Below are 22,323 nucleotides of genomic sequence, written 5' to 3'. Positions count from 1 at the left end.
AAAACCAGGAAAAGTAACTTTTTCAAAGAGCTTGCTGGCCTTGATGTTGAATGTGTCTGGAAAAATGTAGAGTAGTGATGATTCTAGAAATAAACTTTCAAGATTCTCAGCTCAGGGGAATTTGTTGAATGCAGTGGTATTCTGTCTAAATGCTTTTTGGTAAATGATTTTTTTCCCTCTTCCTTTCTAGTCATAGAGTATTAAGGCACACTGCAGTTATTTGTACCAGTCGATCTCTTCATATTCGAGCTACTGTCTGCAGAAGTAATGCACTTGAAGATGAAGAAGGCAGAGGAGACAATATGTTGGTGTTTGTGGATGTAGAAAATATCAACACTGTAAGTTCTAATAATAATAGCTCAGCAAATGTATGTCAGCAGTAGAGCCAAGACTTAAGTTTTGGGGTTTTTTTCCCAGCTGTTTAGCAAACACTTAAGTATGCCTTGCATACTTAATCATTCCAGTTACTTCTGGAAAGAGACTACTAACTTTGAAGTTATATCTCAACTCTCTAGAAGTCTGCTACAACTAGCTCAGTCCTAAAGAAATTCCAGTACTATAGCTTGGAGTCTTTAATTAAGTTTTATTCCAAATTCATGAATGTTTTTCATGGATCGTTCTGAATGAGACAACCTGTGTCCCCTGCAACTTTTCAGTGAAAACACTGGTAGATTTAATGGTGATTTGGAGTCAAGATTTAAGCTCTAACTTGGAGGAAGCTTCAGTGTTTACATTTTATTACTAAACTCTAAAAGGTGTTCTTGCAAATACAAGCCAGTCACAGATCTATCTGTTGTGATCTGTTGACATAACAAAGCAGATAAAAATATTTCAGTTCTTCATTACATGCTAATTTAACTTTACTCATTTCTCTGGTAAAGCTGCTTCCATTTTCTCAACGACAAAGCAAGGTAATTGAGTGCTATGTTTATAGAATTCCTAGAAACTTAGTTGGTAGTGGAATCATTGAGCTGATTTGTCAGTTTGTTTTTAAAGGTGTGTGCACTTCAGCTACTAAAATGAATATTATCCACTTCTTTGAGCAGGACAGAATGTTTCATGAAGTATTTAACAAGTTAACGTATAACATTGTGTGAAACTTAGTTTTCCACTATCACCTCACTCCTCCTAGGAAAGGAAACCAACCCCAAAAGCTACTTTTCATTGGGTATATATGTGAAATATATTAAAAATTGAATTCCTGAGATTTATGACCTAGCAATATTCCTGAAGTAATCTTACAAACTAAGTGGCCTTGCAGATAGAGTTCTGCACTGGAATTAAAAGCCTAGGCTTTGTTACAGTAATCTTAATCTAAAATATTAGCATGTGGCTACTTTTCTGGGGATCTTTCTTTCCTCTTTGTGTGGCTTTGTTTTTTGGAATTGGAAGTTGCTGTGAGCTGGGACTCTTTTACACTACAGTGGGTTCTAATTGTCTTCCTGTCTTTCCTTAGTACTGTATTATGGATGGTGTGAATAATCTATTAAATTAAGATTTTAACAGTGCCACCTTGCAATGACCACCATGGGATGTAGAATATCACAATTGTGATTGGTCTTATTTGGCATAATTTTTGTTTCTTCCTTAGAGTGAGACTGGTGTTAAAGAATTTCATATTGTGCAAGTTTCAAGTAATAGCAAGCACTGGAAGCTTCAAAAATCTGTTAACACCTCTGAAGACAAAGGTGTGTATCTTTTATCACTAAGAGGATGGTGAGTCCAGCTTCTGCCTGATAAAAACAGTTAGGAGAATCTTACAAGGAGATAAATTTGGCTTTCAGGATAAGTAATTTCTGAAAATGTTTTGTCCTTTTCAGACTTACTGCAGCTTTTCTTTTATTAGTGTTTCCAGGGAAGTATGTTGACAAATAACTTTCAGTCTTCATTAATGTGAAGCATAGGCTTAACTTAGAGGTAAATTATTTCAGTGATGTAGAGAAATCCATGTCTGAGTTGGCTGATAATTTACTTTGCAAAAGTGTGTTCCTTTAAATTTAACACGATATAAATAATTTAAAGTAATGAATCAACAGCATATTTGACAAGTGCTCTATTCAGTTATTAGAAATATACCAGTATGGCTAGTGATGTATCCTCCCTTATCTAATACAATGGTAATTTTTAAAAACTACCCCAGATGGAAAAAGTGTTGTTATTGTATCTAACAAATGTTATTGTTACATGCACGCTGAAATCATATTTACTTCAATTTGTCTAGAAATGTATTCCTCTTGTATAAACATTGAGGGTGAGCCAATCAGATAAACTGAATCTCTTGCTTCTGTTCCTTATTTTTGTGTTTCCTTCATGTGTTATGGCTCACTTCCTATTCTAGAAGGAGATGGAAGGAGTCAAGAGAAGATGCATCATCTTTACTACTGTGCAGTCACAGAAGATTCATTATCTTTACTATCATGTGCAGTTGCTCTGCTTCATTTAGTTATACTTCTTGATTATCATCAGTATATTATTTATGAAGTTTAAAGATTTCTGGGCAATGAGATGGGACTCTGATTATGTTGAAATGGGGGTGAAAATCTTGCAACCTTTTTCTTTCAGATACTAAACTTGCTAGCAGAGAGAGAGCAAAGTTATGCTTTAAAGCAGTAAGGTGCAAAAACACAGAAGGTATGTTCTGTTCTAAATTTTTGAAAATACTATATGGATTCTGTGTGATGAAGTTGTGACATCTTATGATGCTGAAACAATGCCTCCACTTTTTATCCCTTAGGAAATTACACATTTGCAGACATTGTCTTTGGAAATGAACAGGTAGGTGAACAAGTGCAACTGCAGATTTTGTTTGGTGTAAGACATCCCTGTCATGTGAAAGTATCCCAGTGACAGCCTTTTGTTAAGTAGGAAGCTGAGTTTGCCAGAAACTTCAGAATTCCAAAATGGTGGTCTTCCAGGTTAGCCCCTCTTTTTTTTTTTTTTTTTTTTTCTGTGGGGTTTTTTGTTTTTTCAGAGAGGTAGCATAGGATACTGGATGGTCTGGATTTCTAAGTTCTGAAATAATTCAGGAGCACATTGCAATATGAACTTTTTTGCTGTTTTCCTTTTCTTTCTAACCCTTCAGAGCAGTTCTTAACATTTCTTCAGAAAGTTCAGTATTTCCCCAGTCCTCTAATTTTCTAGTAGAGATCTGCATGTCAAATTGTTGTTCAATTGTATTTTTCTTAATTATATTTTTATCAAGATAAGTTTAAAAATTCTAATTACAGCTTTTTCTAATTCTAGAAATAGTCTGAAAACTTACAATGGATGTAGATACTAAATTTTGAAACTACTAATACAGACTGCAGTCAGTTTAAGGATTCTTTTTTTTTTTTTCTTAAAAGCTTAACATTCTAGACTACTATGCTCTTTTAATCTTTTTAAGCATATAGGTATTGTCTGAAGAAGAATCCTTTCAGCAATTGATCTTGGTACAGCAAATATTTTGCCAGAGCCTGAGGGAAGTAGACCACTTGCATCAGATCAGAAATCTACATTAGCATAGTGTAGATAGCTCAATTTATGCTGTGTGTAGATTTTCCATATATGCATCCAACTGTTGTAAGCTCACTACCCTTTCATTTTATAAGCATATAAATTTAAGTTAAGACTAATGACCTGAGGCAGATGCATTTTTAAAGTTGGATGAGCTGCATGAACTTCAGCTTTCTTGTAAGGAAATATTCTCTAATTGAGGGGATGGGGCCCTCTCTTCTAGACAGTTACTCCAAAAGCAGATTGTCTCTGTGGGTATGAGGAATTTGTAGCTCTGTTTCCCTGTGTTACCCTAGCTCAGTAGGTAGAGCAACAAGTGTGGCATCCTGTGGGCTTGCGAGGGGAAGCAAAGCAAAGTAACAGAACTGAAATACGCGATGAGCTCTTTTAAAAGTAACTTGTGTCAGCTTGCATCCTGTTCTGAAAGCACTCTTTTTTAATCTTATTTAATCTTGCAGATAATAAGTTCAGCCAGTCCTTGTGCAGACTTTTTTTTTCAAAGCTTGTCCTCTGAAATTAAAAGAACTCATGTGCAGTCTCATGCTTCTGCATCTCAAAGGGCTGTGAAACAATCATTTGATGAGACGGTGAGATTGATACAAAGATGCAGTGAAGTCGATTTGAACATTGTTGTACTGTGGAAGGTAGGTATGTTTGGAACCTTTGTGGTAATATGGCCATGAAATATGACTGTTAGAAAATAAACTGAAGTGATGTCAAGAAGCAAAGGCAGTCTTAATAGCCATTATTGTAATAAGTGTGCTTAAGTAGTTTTATGTTACTTGATGCACCCAGTTCTTAAAAGTTCTCTTCTTAAAACAGAAAATTCTTAAATCTTGCATCAAGAGATTTGTTAATGCTTGCTTTTATCATAGTACTGTAGTTTTGAAGAAGAGGATCTTACTTACCAGAATGCTAGTATTAAGAAGTAACTAAATTTCTGCCATTGTTTGTGCTTACAAAATTAAAAGCATACACATAAAATAAATGTCGTACTAGCATTTGATTTGAACAGTACAGAATTATCCATGTAAACTAGGGGGCAAGTCAGTAGTTCTGGCTTATGAAGCTTATGATAGTTGCTGGTCTGCTAATGCCTTTATTATATTCTTTAGGCATATGTTGTGGAAGACAACAAGCAGCTTATTTTGGAGGGCCAGCATCATGTTGCTCTTCATACAGTTGGGAAGGAGGCATTTTCATTTCCTCAGAAGCAGGTAATCTAGTGTGATTTTTTTTTTTTTTTTTTTTTTTTTCTTTTATAATTGCTTTTCCAAGATAAGCATGATGTGTTTTCTTCTAATTAAGTGGAATCACTGTGGGTCCTTTTGTAGAACCTACATCAGATACCAGTATTGTTAAATTAGCAGATATCACTAAATAATTCAGAATTAATTACTTCGTTTTTACTACTCATCTATATTGAAATAGCTAGACTCAGCTGAAAGCTTAGAAAAGCAATACACAAGTAGATATACTGCTATGCATTTGGATTAAGCTGTTCTGTGGTATTTCAGGATAGAGCTAGGAGCTTAATGGTATTAAATAAAAATTAATGATTATTTCAAAACAAAGTTAATAGTAAAATGGTGGAATTGGTTTTGAGTGTTACTAATTCTGTTACAATGCACAACTTTAGTGTAAAATATTAGAACAGCAGAATCACTGGATCAGTTAAAAAGATGTTGAAAGCTCTGGAATTGATTAGTTCATAGCACATTGTATCACTTGGAAGCTTTATAGCTTGTCTGATAGTTGAAAGAAGGTAGCATCTGTAAGAAGCTGGTGGGTGTCTCCTGGTACATAAGTCTGTAATAACTATGAAAGATACAGATAAGGTTCTGTAAAAACATCAATATTAGATGCAATTTACCTGTGTGAAGACTAATGTGCAGAATGGTAAAGAAGAAACAAGTCTTGTTTAGACTTCTGCTGAGCACTACATTGCTGTTCTTGCTCTGGTGCTCTTATATGTACCTTTCAGTGAGCTCTTACACAAAGTTGCATGCATACATACATAGTGCATACATAGCACTATGCATAAATTTTGCCAGGAAAACAATGTAGGACAATGTTTCTCTACATATCATGGCATAATGCAAGCAGTCAACTACTCTGAAGCTCTGCACTTGGCTTTGGTTCATAATCCTTTAAGTATTTTTACATCATGAAGATGATTTTTCCACTTAATTTTTTTTTGCTATGAAGTAGATGGGAATAGATAAGAGTATGTAGTTTGAGCTAAACTGGTGTTCATTGGTACTGAAAAGCAGGAAAATTTAAGTTCTAATTTCTGAAGATTATTATTTTTCACTTAACATTCCCCCACCTCAGCTTCCCATTCCAGTACTGTCTTTCCTGTCTTAAGGTGTATGTAGAATGGTAGATCCCACTGTAGACATCTAAAATTAGGAGAGAAAACATCGTGGACTTCTGATTTCACTGAGGTCTGGTTCTAGCAAAGGGGTGGGGAGAGAAAAACTAGGAATGAATTGCATCAGCATCCTAGAACAAACAACTGCACATGCTAGGTACAGAATTTTGCACATTTATTCTGAAAAGACATGTAAGAAAACTAGAGTTCCATGTCTGCTGGATTGCATCAAATTCAGTTTTAAACTAAAAGACATGAAGCCTGCCACCAGCAATAAAGAGGATCCATACGTACCTGAAATTTGTTTTGGGGAATACATGCTTCCCTATCAGCATTCTGTATCTATAATCCATTTCTCCTCAGCTGTTATTATTATAACTGCATTCTGAACCTTGGTTGGAAACAAAAATGCATCTGTGTTATGATGCTGTTGAAATTTGGTACATGGGTAATGGTGGTCGTAAATTCTGTGTCCACATGGTAAACAAAGCTCAGATTTACCTTGGATTTTAAGAACCTGTAACTTCAGGGATGCTAAGGATAAGAAATTTCATATGCTTTCTTCTATTTTTTTTTTTTTTAATTGTAAATATGTACTGTGAGGAAAGTAAATGAACTCCTTTGAAATGAGAGGTGAGGTATAACATGAAGTGATTTGAGACTTTTGTTCACTCCACATTTAAGAATGAAATGGATCCCCAAAATAGCATTAAATGAGGCTAGGCAGAAAATAATACACTTAACATATTAAGGATTGCATATTGTCATTGAATTACCTTGCTCCCAACCATAAACATTACTAACTGAACACTTTCAGTGTATAGTTTTAAGACTTCTAATGTAGCATTAAAATAGTTGTCTTTTAAGTCTGTATTTATTCTTTAAGTAATAAGCAGGGTTGGAAACTCCAGACTGTTCCTGAGTATCCTTTGCTGACAGGATAGAAGTTGGTTGTTTTCTGTGGTCTAGACAGCAGAGGGAGATGGAGATGCATGCTTCTTACCAATGCATGTTGGTTACCAGTTCTTAAATGAAAAAGGGATTTATTTGCACACCCTGAACAGATTGTCACCTGAGATGCAATAGTCCACTCCTTGCATTTCTTGCTATGTTGTGTTTTGTTTGTTTGTTTGTTTTGTTGTTTTTGTTGGTTTTTTTTTAGCTCCCATTAAGAATCAAGTCTTAATGGAATTAATCAAATAACTGAACAGATCAAGAGAACTTGCTTTATCTTTTGGTTACATTCTATGTTCTGGTTGGCTTATGCTGCTTTGTCAGTTATGGTATATTCAGATTAAATCTTTGCCAGCTTTTAAGGGTTTAGTTTGGATTTATAGAAGCTTCTAGAACTGTTCAGGGAAACAAAGCTGCAGTAAAATATTATAGTAAAAGAACAGCAGGTTTGTATTCGTTGACACTGTTGTGTTTCTCAACTTCTTCCAGCAGTTGCTGGTGGATGGGTTGTTGGCTGTGCTGCTATAAAATGATCTTTGTCACGTGCCTGAGCTAGCATGTTAGATTGCTGACAGAGATGCAAGGACACATGGCTGCTTCTGCATGGTTCATTGTGGAACATGCAATGCATGCAATAGGGATGTGGAACAGACAGCAAGATGCAATTATTTCTTTATTTCTTTATCACAGTAGCATAGTTTGCCATAGTATGATAAAATCAAGATAGAACCTCTGTTTTCTATAAAACCAAGATAAGGTTTTAGGAGAAGGCTAAAAATCTGGCTAAAATTTCTGTGTATACCCACATAAGAAATTCTAAACAAATTATATTTGGATGCTCAAATGCATGCATTTCCTTTTTTTCACATCTATTCAAAATAGAATTATGAATCCTAAACTTTTTTCATGCTAGGACAATCACAACCATGACTATGAAGCTTACTGGTTTTCTGTCATTGGATGCAATTTTGTTTTGTTTACACTGCGGGTTTTGTTTGTGTTGGTTTTTTTGTTTGTTCTGGTTTTTGTTGTGTTTTTTGTTTTGTTTTTTCCGCTCTAGGTAGGTAGCACTGCTTTTTAGCATAGGTTACTGGACATAGACTTCTGAGGTGATGTGATGAACTACTTACATCTGTATGTTCTAGAAGTTTAGAATCATAACACATAGTATGCAGAAGGAAAAGGCTTTAATGCTTTACTGGAGTCAATATTGGTTTTGTTGCATATAGAAAGCTCTGTAGGTAGTATGGAAAAAAATTTTTATTGTGTTTTTGAAAAAAAATGGTATTTTGTTAATGGTTTATTTCCTTGAATCAGAGACACAAAAGATATCACAAAGTGATGTGATATAGTCTCTAACAACCATACGTGACTCACGTAAAGTGTTAGTATAGTAAATAGGTCTGAAGAGTTGTGTTAGCAATAGCTGTTTGAGTCCAAATAGTGAAAGTGTCACTAATAAAAATTAGCTAGGTGTTTCTTACTAATAGCTGCTGGTTTTTTTTTTGGCAGTGATACTACTATGGGTGCTGTTTGTCTTCTGAAACTTGCTTTCAGGAATCGGGTTGCTTTGACTGAAGGTCAACTATGATTGCATCTGAAATACAGCTTGTTCTTGACCTCTCTACCCTAACGTAGTAAAAGCACAAAAACTTGGAATGCTTTACGCATCCAAGCACAGTCAGGGCTGTTGCTGAATATTATTTCTTATTGCCGTTTCCTATGTTTTTCTAATCTGGTGAATTTAAACCAAAAGATTCCAAAGGAAAAGCACAATGTTAATGTGGTGGGATGGAACTAGCAGTGTGAGGCTGAAGCATTTACCATGCTTCTGATTGGCAAAAATTTTGCTGTGATGGAAGGTGAGAAGCACCTATGTCATATAGATGTAGTGTGTAGGGGTATGGCTTAGTTAAGCTCTTGTCAGTGTTAAGTTAATGGTTAGACTGTAGCCTTGATGGTCATTTCCAGTTAAGGTAATTAGTTCTGTTATTGTGTGTCCATAAGTACTTCTGGCATGTGGGGAGTAGTGCTTCTGTACTTCTGAAACACAAAAGCATGAGATTTTAGCCTTACTTTTGACTAAATTCTGTAGATGATGTAAATTGGCCTGATCTAAAATAAATTCATAGACATACTTAAGATAGTCTCCATGTCATCCCTCTATTTTCATTTTCAAGCAGTCTTGTAGTGTACAAAGTGGATACCTTCCAGGCAGAATTAATCTAGATGTGCTCCAGGACTGCACATGATGTGCTTCTTTGCTGCTCATTCATTCCTATGGATTAGGCCAGTGCTAGTGTAAAGTAAAATTCATAAAATTAATAGCATAGATGCAGGCTTATTGACAGTTTAGCACTTAAGAGATGGTAGGTTTTGGTAGCACTTCTTAATGCAGATGCATCTTAGTCAGGCAGCAGTAGCTTGGTTGCAAGTAGGAATTTTTGAAAGGTAGAAGAGGCTTTAAATAACTTTTTTCCTAACAGTGAATTACTTGAAGTGGTATCTTGTGCTCATTCAGAATGTTTTTTTACAGAATACGTGGGGAGGGATACTTGAATCAAACACAGATTGTCAGAATAGATTTAAGACTTTCTTAAATCACCAGCCTGGTGGTGGGAAGTAAAATTCTTAAGGGTAAACATCGAAAGCTGAAGTGTGCATTTTTCACTCTGTTGTATGCTAATGTACCAGTTAGTGTACCAGTTTGGGAGGACTGGATTATGTTGTTGTCTGTCATGGTTTAATGCTGGGCCAGCAAACTGAATGACAGATTCTCTCTATTAATCCCTCTTCTTGAGAAAGAAAGGAGAAAGAATAAGGGAGAGAGTCTTATGGGTTGGAAACTAAACCACACAGCTTTAATGAAACAGTAATATAAAAAAAGGGGGAAAATAAATATGTACAAGTATACAGAAAAACAACATTGTGTTCCTCCCCTCTTTCTCCCCACTAATGCTCACGTCACCACTGAGGCTGCAGGGCAGCCCTGGGAAAGTCCAGCAGGAGGCAGGAACACACGAGTTCAGGTTGACACAGATTGGGACCACAGGCAGACAAAAGGATGGAATCCTCCCAGGATGCTGAAGTAAACAGGGACAGGTGGAGAAGGACCAAAGGGGAGGGAAAAAGGCAAAGGGTGAAGGGATTTGATCCTCATGATCCCTCAAATTCATACTGAGTATGATGCAAATGGGATGGAATATTCTGGTCAGTTTTGGTCACCTGTGTTGTCTGTTCCTCCCTAAAGAAGGGTTGCAGATGTGACCCCTTTACTCCCTTTCTCTTTCTGGAGCACAAGATGTTCCTCAGAACTGAGCAGTGGCCTTGGTTCTGCAGACCATTCTCTGGCCCTGACTATAAACATCAAGCAGTGTTGGGAAACTGTCTGGAAGAAAACAGATATGTGAGCAATCCTGACTATTTAGCTTTAGCTAGAGTAAACTAAGGGCCTTGAGACCCAGCTGCAAGGTTACTGAAAGATGAGCTATGGGGAAAAAGATAAGGGAGCTGGAAGTAGAAAAGAAGAAATAACAGGATAATGAGGAAGCCAGCAGAAGTTCTGTGAGAACAGGATTTGTGGCCAAGATATAGCCACCTGCAAGATATCGTTATATAAACAAAGGCTCTATATAAAGCGAGTGTCCACTGTTAATAAATGACTTCACTTTAACCATATTGGTGACTGCGTGTCGTCCTTTAAGCCTCCGCAGATTTCCCACAAAGCAGTATCAGTCCTAGAAGCAGACACTGACTGAGAAACTTGCTGTTTATTTCAGCAAGTACAGCTACTTAGAAGAGACTTATGTGAAAGAAAAATTAAAAGACAGAAAATTACTTCTATCCTGGCCCAAACCAGGATTACCATGACTGAAATATTCTAAATAGCCAAAAAATTGTATCTGCTGCTTTACATATTGAGGGACTGCACATACACAGATAATAAAATCTGTGTTCTCAAGTGCATTATTACTAATGTCTTAATGAAGCACTTTGCTTGGAGTTGTTACTTCCATAGTTAGGAAATAGAATGAATATAGAGAAGTTATAAGTTGCATAGTGAAGGAATCAACTTAAAACTGCCTTAAAATGGGAAAGAAGCATCCCTTAGTATCTCATCTTGCTTTTATTCTCTTGCTTTCACATATTCTACTTTTACTTTTAGCTTTGTTCAAGAGTTTCTTGTTAAGGTTTTATTCTATGCAGTGCATCCTGGTCCTTCATACTTGACTGAGCATGTTAGTCCTTTTGGCTCTGTGTAACTTGATTTATGGGGCAGATGTGCTGAATTTTCATACAACCTGGAAATCAAATTGTGGCATTTAAGTTTTTCTGATATGTTTGAGAGCACATTGACCCAGACATTGAGAAGATTGTTTTTGAAATTGAAACTTTTAAGGTGTCTAATATTACATAGAAAAAGAATTTAAAGTAATTGCATGTGAAGATAACATCACATCCATCCATCTGGTAAAAAGTAAGAGCTTTTCAATTTGAAAGTGCATTCTAAGTGATTAAAGAATGTACTGGGGGCAGACTTGCATATTGCACCTATCAGATAACGCAGAAAGATACTTTGACCAGTTTAAGATTTGACTTCTCTAACTTTGAGCCTAGGACAGTTGCAGGAGATATCTAAAACTGGTTGTGAATTACTAATATGCAATTTTAGCAGTGTAAATAGGGGTAATAAACAACTTTTGTTTCAGAGCAGCAGAACATCAGACTAAAGATCCAGTTTTTTTCCTAACTACTGAATAGGTGAAGATGTGGAGAGTATTCTACTTATAATAGTGAGCTTCTGTCTGATTTGCTTGAAGTTGACTTTTGTGGGTGGCTTTGGACAGCAAAGAGCCAGCCAAAAAAAGAAGCAACTTTCCTGGCACCAATCACACAGTTGTGGCTTTTGGAAGGTAACTGTGAGAGCAGAGTGTGGCTCATGTTACTTCCTCTTGTGTGTTTATAGTAAAAAAACCAGTAAGCTTAAACATGAGACTATAAAATTTAAAACAGTAACAAAAAACATTCCCTACCCCATCCACAAGTGCAGTTCTTCCAAACTCCTCGTGTAATGAAGGCTTCTCCAGTCTTATCTGTACTTCTGTCAGTATGTATGGATGAGAGCTTCAAATAACACCTTAGCCATTTTTTAAAGGGGAGTATCTTAACCACTGCAGTGGCCTTCTTGTGTGCAATACATGGTGCTTGTTGTCTATGGGAGCCCATGGCACTTTTGAACTATTTGCAAGGAACCCTGATGGGTTAACAAGCAGACTTCAGATGTCAGAACTTTTGGTTTTGCTCTTAAAAAGTCAGTGCTTCATTTGGGCTGGTATTCTAGGAGTTCAGCAGCAAAATATCAGCTGTTTAATTCTCAATTTTGTTTTACTTTGTTTCTAAGTGTGAGTAATCAAAAGTCTTGAGGCTTTGAACTACTTGGTGCATATTCTTCAAGGGAGAGTATAGATGCCCAGGTAGGGTATGGGCATCTTTTTTGTAGCCTTGATCCAATTTTCCAAGCTCTTAGAGCAGAGCAGGGGTTTAATGCACCTTTAAACTTATCATTAACTCTCTTCTTAACTATTAGGCAAATGAATCATGTACTAAATGTCATGTCTCAGCCTTTGTTCTAGGTACACAGTTAGGAAAAAAACCCTAGACTTTGAGCAACTGAACTTGGAGACACAGACATCTTGTCTGAATCTGATACCCAGAGGCTGGCTGGAATTATGGTGGTAAATGGTTAATCTTGCTGCTTTCCAGTCCTTCAGCAGAGGTGTAATATTAGGACTAAAGGTTTGAAGTATTAAGATATCTCTGCACTTTCACTGGTAAATGTTCCTGCTGCATTTCATGATGTTCTTGTCTAGAGATAAACCTTCATATTTGTCTTTTGTAGGGTTTAAAAAAAATACTCGGGAATTCTGATTGGGAGGACTTGGAACAGGTAATTGACTCTAGGGCAAACTACAGTGTGCAGGATATTGATATGTGATTGGAGAGAGCATTGAAAAGCTGGTTGGACTGTAATTTGAGGGGAAAGATCAATTTAAATGAAAACATGTAATCTTTTCTGTATTTCATGCTGTCAGTTTTCATCAAGTTTGATACCCACAGGGTAGGGTGAAAATAAATTCATTCAGTGCTTAAAATAAATGTAATTGTTACCATGAAATATATTCTTTCTTCTCAAATTATTTTTTAAGAAAACTAGTCTTTCTTTTGAGAGGAAAGAATTGCAAACCTGATAAAATATGTGAAGTCTTTCTTTACCAGCACAGGTGCTGATACTTATACATACTGCCTAATATCCATTGTACCTGTTATTTTGAGTCAGTTTGTGTTGCCTACAGTATTTCTTCAAATTTCAAAGAACAGTCCATCACCCTTAAATGACAAGTATTACTTTGTTTCACTGTACTGACTTACTGGTGGCTTTGAATATCTTCAGATACTTTTAGTAGTCAGTCACACTGCTGCAAATTTTTTTCTTCTAAAGGTCGACTTTTTGGAAAATAGATTTATAAGGGTACACTAAGAGACAGCCTCTTCCTGAATAAATCCTTCTTGCAAAACAGATTAGATGATGATAGAGTTACAGTAGTGCTGTAATGCTGGACCAAATGCAACCTCGTTGCCTCATTTGGTGTTGTCTTTCTGTGTCATCTGTGTCAGCATTTCTTCTGCTTCAGAGATTGATTCTTCCCACAAGTTTAGGATGAATCCCAAGTAGTGTGTCAGTGCTTGGCTTTCATACCTGCAAGAGCTTGCTATACAATTCTTAAAATACTCTGTGTTGTTAAGTATTTCTGTCATTGTTAGCATGTTCCCTATAAGCTTCTGTTTGCTTTTCTTTGGGTCTGATTTGGGAAACTTGGTATTGGCTTTCCTATTGTGAACTTTCCAGGGCAGGTGGTGGATTATTTTGTTTATTTTTTTAGGTAGAGCTGCTGAATAGGGAACTGTAAATGCTGTCTCTTTTTCTTAGAAACAAACCAAAACCAAACACTAACAAACTACTGCAATAGTAGCATGCTTTTGTGAAACTTGCATATCTAGTCCTTTCACAAGCAGCTGTGAAATCTGTCTCAAGAGAAGGTAATAGATAAGTGATATCAGTTCTTCATCTAGCATGCTAAAAAACACATTGAAAAAAAAAAAAAAAGATAAGCTTCATGATGTTGTGTAGATTTATTTCCCTGGAATTGTAGTTCATGATGTAAAATTGTAGCTTCTGTGACTACATTTCTTGTGTTGTATTGCACAGTGCTGTATGTCAGTGTCTTAAATGTCATTCTGAATTTGTGTTTTAGGAATTACCAGAAACAGTTCTCTTGAAGTTTTTTCGACCAGAAAGCACACCAGTACCTGCAAGACCAACACCAGAGCAGCTTTCTAATCTTATCAAGACAAGTCTGCGTTATCCAGAGTCTTTCAATCATTCTTTCCATCAAAAAAGGTTAGTGCAATATTTTCTTTAGAAACTCTTGAAATACTGTTAAATTTTGAGAGATTCTGTGAGGGTTATGATACAAAAGATAAGCATCAGGTATGCAAGGTTGAAATCTTGTGCAATTCTTGAACTGACTGCTTCAGAATTTTTTAAGCAAAATGGAAGTTTCATGTAGAGAAACAGGCTCTAATACCACGGTTCAGTTTTAATGTTAGCTAGTAATATTACCAAACTTACTGGAAAAAAAAATATTCTGATGTCTTGGTGTCAGAGTGAACAGTGCAGGTACTGTGAGAATCTAGACAGAAAGTAAGAGTTACTTGATAGTCAAAAGAATTGTTATGTCTTCAGTATCTGACTTGCCAAGATTATCTACAAATGGTTCTGATTGATGTCAGAAGGAAAGGTGGTATCAGTTTGGATGAATGGGGCTTGTCTCCTGGAAGAATATCAGAACCTCTGATCAAAAAACTTCTGTCAAAAAGCAGACACCTAGAGTGAATTAGTTGGAGCCTGTAAAATCCATGAATCTTTCAAAATGAAAATGGAAATAGTCCTATGGATTCGTATCCAGACACAAAATTAAATTTACTTGAAACACAAAGATATACTCATTTTGGTTTGAGTTGTTTTATCTCAAAACTTTATTTTGTTATATTTTTCCCCTAAAGTTTCAGCTTACATAAGTTGCCAAAAGAAAGGGATTTCATTCTTAAAATCTGACATTTTAATGCTTTATAAGATGGCATAATTTAATGACAGTTATAAAGCATGCTTTACTCCAGTTGCAAGTTCATAACTTATTTGCCATAGTTGTTAATTGTTGCAAATTTAGGATATTTAAACTCTAAAGCAATGGCAAGAAATTCCAGTTGCACAAATCATTTCCCACATAGAGCTGTTTCAGCTGCAGTAATATGTAAATCTGCCTCAGAATATCTTGGGGTCTTTGCTGCTGCAGCATTATTTATAAAAACAGTTGTACTAATTGTGAACAAGAATAATATCAATTCACTGTATTAATTTCATGCAGGGTAAAGGCTTAAATCAATACCAACTATGTATGTGCTGTCTGTTCCATCTGGGCATGGTTCTGGCTAAAACTTAAGCCAGATGCTGGCAATTCCTCTGCAGGAGACAATGTGGAGTAGCAGTATCTGGATAAAATGTGCTGAACAGTTATTCAGGGAGTAGAACACTGGATCACATTATCACATTTGGAAATACCTGTTGTCATTACATTTCCTGTAAACATAAAGCTAGCAAAAGTATAAGTAATACCTTTCTCAGCTGCCCTTTGCCTTGGTGGCTTTGGTTATAAGTAACTCATCAATGTAAGTGATTTTATTGCTACCTACACTCTGACACTTGCATAACAGAAAACTACATGCTAATTTTATATAACTTGATATTTTAAGTATTTAAGAGACATTAAAGACTATGCAAAGTAAGACTTTTTTTCTTTTCTATGGAACTGTTTTTCTTTGCAGCCTCTGTCTGGTACCTGTCACTCTTCTACTTTCCAACTGTTCTCAGGCTGTTGTAGATGTGATGATTGATTTGCGGCATAAAACAACAAGGTAATGTGGGAATGTTTAGTAAACCATTTTTTTTTCTGAGCATACTTCCCAGTTTTGAGGATTCCTGTAATGTTTTTCCTGTACTGAATATCTAGGATTTTTTCAACATTGTTCCTTGAAAGAATTGAAGGTGATAAAAGGTCATTTAGTCAAATGGGAATCTTCAGTCAGTGCTCAGTTTTACTTCTGGCTATTGCTAAAACAGCACCTTGAATTGTAACTATTGAATAGTTAAACTGCAGATTTTTTTTTTTTTTTTTTCTAGGAAAATGGAAATGTTTTTGAACTATTGAAATATGAGCTTCAGCAACCTTACTTTATTAAATACATGTTGTTGGGCTTTTGTTTTTTAAAATATTAAGTAATTTGTAGAAAAATTTTGAAGTTTAAACAAATACTTCCTCATGCAATATAACTTTATATAAAACGTCATAGAGCCTTACTTGTCTTTAGGACTTCCTTGTGGTTTGTCACCTGATTCTTAGCTTATGAAACACCCTTTGCTTAGGTCTGTAGTATTATGTGTGAAAATATTAGTCCTGAGGAAGTCTCTCGTGAATTGTTTCTAAAAGTTTGACTAAGGATTTCTGTGGGAGAGAGAGAATTCAGTACCATGATATACCTCTGATTCTTCCATTTCTGCTAAAACAAGCTGATTTAACTTGTGTATTTTGGGTCATACCCTCTCACCCCCTGGCCTTTTCTCCTATAGACATAATACTTGGTCTGCTTACCACAAAATAGATTGTGGGATTCTTGGGGCAGGTGTATGTGTGTCATTGTCATGGGAAAATGTTGGTGTCTTGCCAACAGTCCATCCGGGCCGGTAAGAAATTAAAAGCCCAGGGCCTAATTTACAGGCTCAGAAATAGAGAAGATTTAAGTTTGTGCAATGTAGTAGTTGAGATTAGGAAGCTATTCACTAATCTGGTGTTTTTTTCACAAGATGTTCATATTTTCTAACAGCTTTATAAGATTTGTCTTGGGAAAGAGAGTGTGGGCATGTATCTTGAAACTTCTGAAAAAATAACACGCTCCACATCTCACCTCACCCTTATTACCACAGTATCTATAAAGTTGTTTATATCCATGCTAATTATTTGTGTGATACCCACTCTCTTTAAACTTGGGGTCAGGGACAGGTCTAAGAATGACTTCTATAGGAATTCCTAAAGCTGTTACAGTTTTTATCTTGTTACTGTGTCTATGATTAGTGTTGCATGCCAGTTCTGTAGAAAGCTGGGAATACACTGGAATTCATCCCTTTATATATGTATAAATGTTCTGTATATAGTGTGCAGTATATTGGGAACCAAAGAAATGCTTTAAAGATGTGTACTGATTAATCTGAGCCAAGGGGAGTTAAGAGTGTATTAGGTGTGAGTCAGAAAACACTAAAATATATTTGATCAGAAGAAAGGAGACAGAGTTAAATTGAGCTGATGGGTGGGCACAGAGATCCATAAAGATACCTAAGGGTGGCTACCTTAGGAACTCTGAGTGTGGATGTTTGTGGGCATGAGGTGTGTGTGATGTAGCAGGAAAGAAGATGACAACTGTTTTAAGCAGCATTTAGCATCTTGATAAAATGTAAAGTGCAAGTCTGTCTGTACTTATGACTGCAGCTGTTACCCTTTCAAAGTCTAGCTTTGTCTTGCTACAAAATCCTTAATTTTTTAAAAATAAGGGAGGGGTGTGTGTGTGTGTGTGTGTGTGTGTGTGTGTGAAACAAAGCATGATGCATGTGGAGCAGTCAGTCACTTAAGGGAAATTACTGTAGGCAAGTAGTCAAAAAGACTTGCCAGCTTCCAAGACAAAGACACAAGAGTGTCACAAGAGTGCAGTGGGCACTCTTGCATCCAAAGACTGCCAGAATTGTAACTTAAGTTCCCAACTTCTGACATTTTTTCAGAAGTTCTCATAAAGCATAAGCAAGCATATCTTTGTAAGGGGTTGTTGATGGAGACACATTGTGCAATCTTGGGCAAAACTGAGTTTGGAGGGAATCATGTGAACTGGTAATATAGGCTTCAAATGCAGAGAAATAATATTGTTACCTTCTTTTTCAGCCCAGAAGCACTAGAAATCCATGGATCTTTCACGTGGCTTGGGCAAACCCAGTACAAGCTTCAACTTAAAAGCCAGGAGGTCTATAGCTTGCAGCTGAAAGCTTGCTTCGTTCATACAGGTGTCTATAATCTTGGAACCCCCAGAGTGTTTGCCAAGCTAGTGGACCAAGTTACTTTGTTTGAAACGAGTCAGCAGAACTCCATGCCTGCACTGATTATTATTAATAATATCTGACCACTTCCTGGAAAAAGTAAAAAATCACACTAAAAGACAAAATAAATGGGATTCTTTTCTTATATTGCTGGTTGACGTTTTGCTGCAGTTTTTGGAAATAGCACCTCAGACATCTAACTTGTACTAAAGATTGTGTAGAAAAGAAAATAGCAAAATATTCAGACAACTTGTCAGTTTGTTTCTCAATGCAACGCACGTTGGACTGAAATTACGTTTATCCTTTTATAATGTATTTCTTCTCTGGTAATTATGATATTCATAACTCAAAATACTCTCTAACTCCAGATCTGAACATATTTGTATGTCCTATGCCCTGTCAAAAATGCAGCTTGACTGCTGTTACAACTTCCAGCATGGCGTGTTTAATATTTGTGGCTGTATTAGGAAATGGTTCAGGAAGAAACTCTCATTGGCTTTTTTCCTGTCTGAAGCCCATTAGTCATGATAAATTCCAATGTTACTGTGAAATTCAATAAGGTCTCTCAAATCCATTTCTGTTTCCCATTTCTTTCGTTTAAAATTTTATTTTGAGTTTTCCTGTTTATGGAAACTGGTGACCTTTCGAGGTTTACGTACAAGTCCCACCTAAGGTGTTTAAAAAAAAAAAAAGCTTCTTCACCCAGTTTGAGTATTTCCTCGTTCATCTCAACACAGAATGCACTATTTCCACAACCATGAGATTGTCATATAAATTGTCACTTCCTTTATTATGTAACTATAACAATTGATCTGTTTTAAAAAAATCTACTCAAGATTTTCAAGAAATGTATTATATTTATAACAAATGTACTGTAAATAGAATAAAACATACACCATATTCGCTGTATGGACTTGTGGCCTTTTCTTTCCTTTTCAGCTGTATCAGTTGGCAGGTGCTGATGCTGTATATATATTCTGTATTATCTTCATGGTGAGCTTTGCTCAGGTGAAGTTCCTGTCATCACAGGACACTGAAACTTATAGTGGGTGCTATATTTGCCTTTTGAGTTCTTATCCAGTGTACTTGAGTATGATGCAGGTTTCAGCTGTCTGAGGAACCTCAATTACTTGTGATGTGCTGTGGGTTTTTAATTGGAGTTCTAGCTGCTGAACATAGTGAAGGCTGTGTGGAACTATCAAATGCAGCAAAACCAGGAGTTAGAGTTGGGAGTTGGAGTTTATGCTGCATTAGTTCAGCAGAGTACAAGGAAAATCAAGCATCTAAAGAAATGTAAGGCTTTTGACAATCTGCTCTGTCTGGTGGCTGAAGGAATTTTCTTCATAGAGTAGCAGTAGCTTATGAAACATTATATTGCCCTCCAGATGTTTAGTTTTGGTTTGGTTTGTTTTTTTGAGGGCAGGTTTCAAATTTTCTCATATTCAGTACTACTGGTGGATTGTCTCCAGGACTTAAATTTCCTGAGAAGTGTCAGAACCCATTCACAGCACATGACCTTTCCTAGTTGCACTTAATATGGCTGTGGATCATCTTGATAAATCAATTGCACACTTTGAGTATTATCTAACCATGAATATGTTGCTTCAGGCATAGAGTTCTGTTCTGCTGTTGGGCAGATTGGAAGACGAATCTTTCTAAATGCTTCTTGGCATTGCAGCCTTTAAACTATGTCATCAGTCCTCTTTCTGTCTTGGCACCCATTTAGGGAAAAAAATCATTATTGGTGCTATTCAGCCATGCAGCTGTGGGCCACAATAATCTAAGTCATGGTTGGTCTATTTTTAAGATGACTTCAAATACTCAGTTGTCACAGGTCACTTTTTTCTGATAAAGGATGTTTCCATAAGAGTTCTGTGAGATATAAGTCAGAATTTTAACTGCTTTTCAGCCTTGTCACAAGGAACTGGTAAGAAATAGTATCTGCTACGAGTTGTATCTACTGAGTTGTACTGCTCTGAAGAGTCCCCGTGCTGCAGGCTTGACTAACTATAGATAAACCACCAGGCTGTGCTGACCTGGTGGCTCGTGTCTTACATTACAGTGATCCTAACTTTTAGGGTAAGCAAACAATTACTTGATATGTCCATTGGTGCTACTCTAAAAAAACCTGTGTTTAACACAGTCTGTAGCTTGACTTGCAGGAAATCCTGTGTCCAGATGGACTCTTCTTCTTGTTTCTGGGAATGTTTATGATGAGGAAGGGTGCTAAAGGAGTTGGAGTTTTATTCAGCATGGGTAAAATTAGCAGTGTCTTCAGCATGCAGTTTCTGTATCTGTGCATTTAGACGTGAATTTTATACGTATATGAGGTTTTCCTGAGGAGTTCTGCAAAGCTCAGCAGCATAGGCTGTCAAACCAACCGAGAAGCCAGACTCTGATTATGCTGTAGACAGGGAATTATGTAGCTAAAAAATCCTAGACAAACCAAACTTGCTTTCTCTTCACTTATGTGAAATTTCCTCTTTGTTCTCTTTCCTTACATGATAATCTGTAAATACTGACATTTTTATTTTGTCGTGTTTTAAGACCATTTACTGAAAAGTAGTACTTATGATTCTGACTTCCAAAACTCAGCATGCTGTTACAGAAGAATGCTCTCATGCTCTGTCCAAGGAATGATTATTTTGTAATCATTAACCTGCATTTTTTCTAAATTGACACAGATTCCTACATGGTGTGTGGCTGACTCTGCACTTTATGCTGTGTAAAAAGCATAAGTTTGAGTTTGAAAGGTAATGATTGGTGTCTGAGAACAGAAGTTCACTCTGTGTTTGCTCAGGAGGGGACATGAGGACGGAGGCAGAGCTAAGCCTGGCTCCTTAAATGAATTCTCTCATAGAAAACTGCCCATGTGTGGACCCACAGAGATGATGGAAAACAGTTGTATTGAAATTAAAATTAATCTGGGCTTGCTATTGAGCAGGTAGGTGTCTCTGCAAAGGCTGAAATTCTGCAACTTGGAGCACAATACTTCAGAAGAATCCCATGAACCTCCTGTAAGCTGCAAGAGCATCCTACTGAGTCTGCCTCAGCAGTGTTACTGCTCAGAGCAGATCAAAATATCACATCTCTCTTTGAGGTAACTAGGAAAAAACATCTAAATTTACTGGGTCCAGGGGATCTTGGTTGTTTTTAGGAATCTACTGAACTTTATTTTTTAATTAATTCATTTATTACCTTGTTAGTAAAAGTACCGTAAAATCAGTGGCATAAACCCATGAGACTTGCCAGGCTGAAACTTTTCATGAAATACTGTTTCACCCTGGGATCTGGTAGGAAATTTGGGAATAATTTAGTCTTCCATTACAAAAATAATGTATGGAATTATTTGTGGTTTAAGCTGTGTCACCAACATGTATCGTGAAATGCAGTGAGTTCTGCCATCAATTTCCTACTTCAGGGCACCCATTGCTCCATGTTGTACTATGGGAGTTTGGGTGGTTCTGGGCTGCTTTTCCAAAAACTGGTGAAATTCTGCTCTGGCATTATGATTTTTGTGCAATGGAGCAGTAGGGTTTTATACTGTCTCCAGCAGGCTGGGAACATGACATAGAAAGCATGCAAAGTTTGTGAAGGCAGAGTTTGGAGACAACATAAATCCATGCATTGGGTGACTTCTACACTCTACAGCACTTAAGCTTGAGAATGAATTCTAATATGAGGTGATTGGATATAATAAATATCAGTTATAGTATGGCAGCTGAACTATTTATGTGCTACTTTTACTTCATTAATGCAGGCAGCTTGCATTCAACCAGAGTTCAGTTCCGTTTTGAACTCCTATAAAGCAACAGGAATAGTTTTCCTGGCTTATCTTGCATGTGCACAGTGAAACAGGACAACTAATCATAGAATCATAGAATTGGCTGGGTTGGAAGGGACCTCAGAGATCATCAAGTCCAACCCTTGATCCACTACCGCTGCAGTTACCAGACCATGGCACTGAGTGCCACATCCAGTCTCTTTTTAAATATCTCCAGGGACGGAGAATCCACCACTTCCCAGGGCAGCCCATTCCAATGTCTGATCACCCTCTCGGTAAAGAAATTCTTTCTAATGTCCAACCTAAACCTCCCCCGGCACAACTTGAGACCGTGCCCTCTTGTCTTGCTGAGAGTTGCCTGGGAAAAGAGACCTGGCTACCCCCTCCTTTCGGGGAGTTGTAGAGAGTGATGAGGTCTCCTCTGAGCCTCCTCTTCTTCAGGCTGAACAGCCCCAGCTCCCT

At 36.8% G+C, this 22,323-nt stretch overlaps 1 protein-coding gene across 5 annotated transcripts in view; it reads left to right on the top strand.

Annotated features, from left to right (window-relative positions):
* TRAPPC8 (trafficking protein particle complex subunit 8) overlaps positions 1 to 18,986 on the top strand; it is a 51,695-nt gene extending 32,709 nt beyond the window's left edge. For 3 of the 5 annotated variants that reach the window (XM_071737420.1, XM_071737417.1, XM_071737422.1), the window contains 10 exons: positions 191 to 338; positions 1,592 to 1,688; positions 2,563 to 2,631; positions 2,735 to 2,775; positions 3,954 to 4,139; positions 4,611 to 4,712; positions 12,723 to 12,770; positions 14,137 to 14,282; positions 15,767 to 15,856; positions 17,926 to 18,986. In XM_071737420.1, the coding sequence (XP_071593521.1) occupies positions 191 to 338; positions 1,592 to 1,688; positions 2,563 to 2,631; positions 2,735 to 2,775; positions 3,954 to 4,139; positions 4,611 to 4,712; positions 12,723 to 12,770; positions 14,137 to 14,282; positions 15,767 to 15,856; positions 17,926 to 18,160 (1,162 nt within the window). In that variant the 3' untranslated portion in view covers positions 18,161 to 18,986. The remainder of the gene's footprint in view (positions 1 to 190; positions 339 to 1,591; positions 1,689 to 2,562; positions 2,632 to 2,734; positions 2,776 to 3,953; positions 4,140 to 4,610; positions 4,713 to 12,722; positions 12,771 to 14,136; positions 14,283 to 15,766; positions 15,857 to 17,925) is intronic. The other 2 variants (XM_071737421.1, XM_071737419.1) reach the window with 1 other exon arrangement.
* Positions 18,987 to 22,323: the final 3,337 nt, after the last annotated feature.

This window comes from Heliangelus exortis, chromosome 2, assembly GCF_036169615.1.
Source record: "Heliangelus exortis chromosome 2, bHelExo1.hap1, whole genome shotgun sequence".
NCBI classification, from domain to species: Eukaryota; Metazoa; Chordata; class Aves; order Apodiformes; family Trochilidae; genus Heliangelus; species Heliangelus exortis.
Note: the sequence above shows the minus strand (reverse complement) of the source record. Positions and strands in the feature narration are given on the sequence as shown.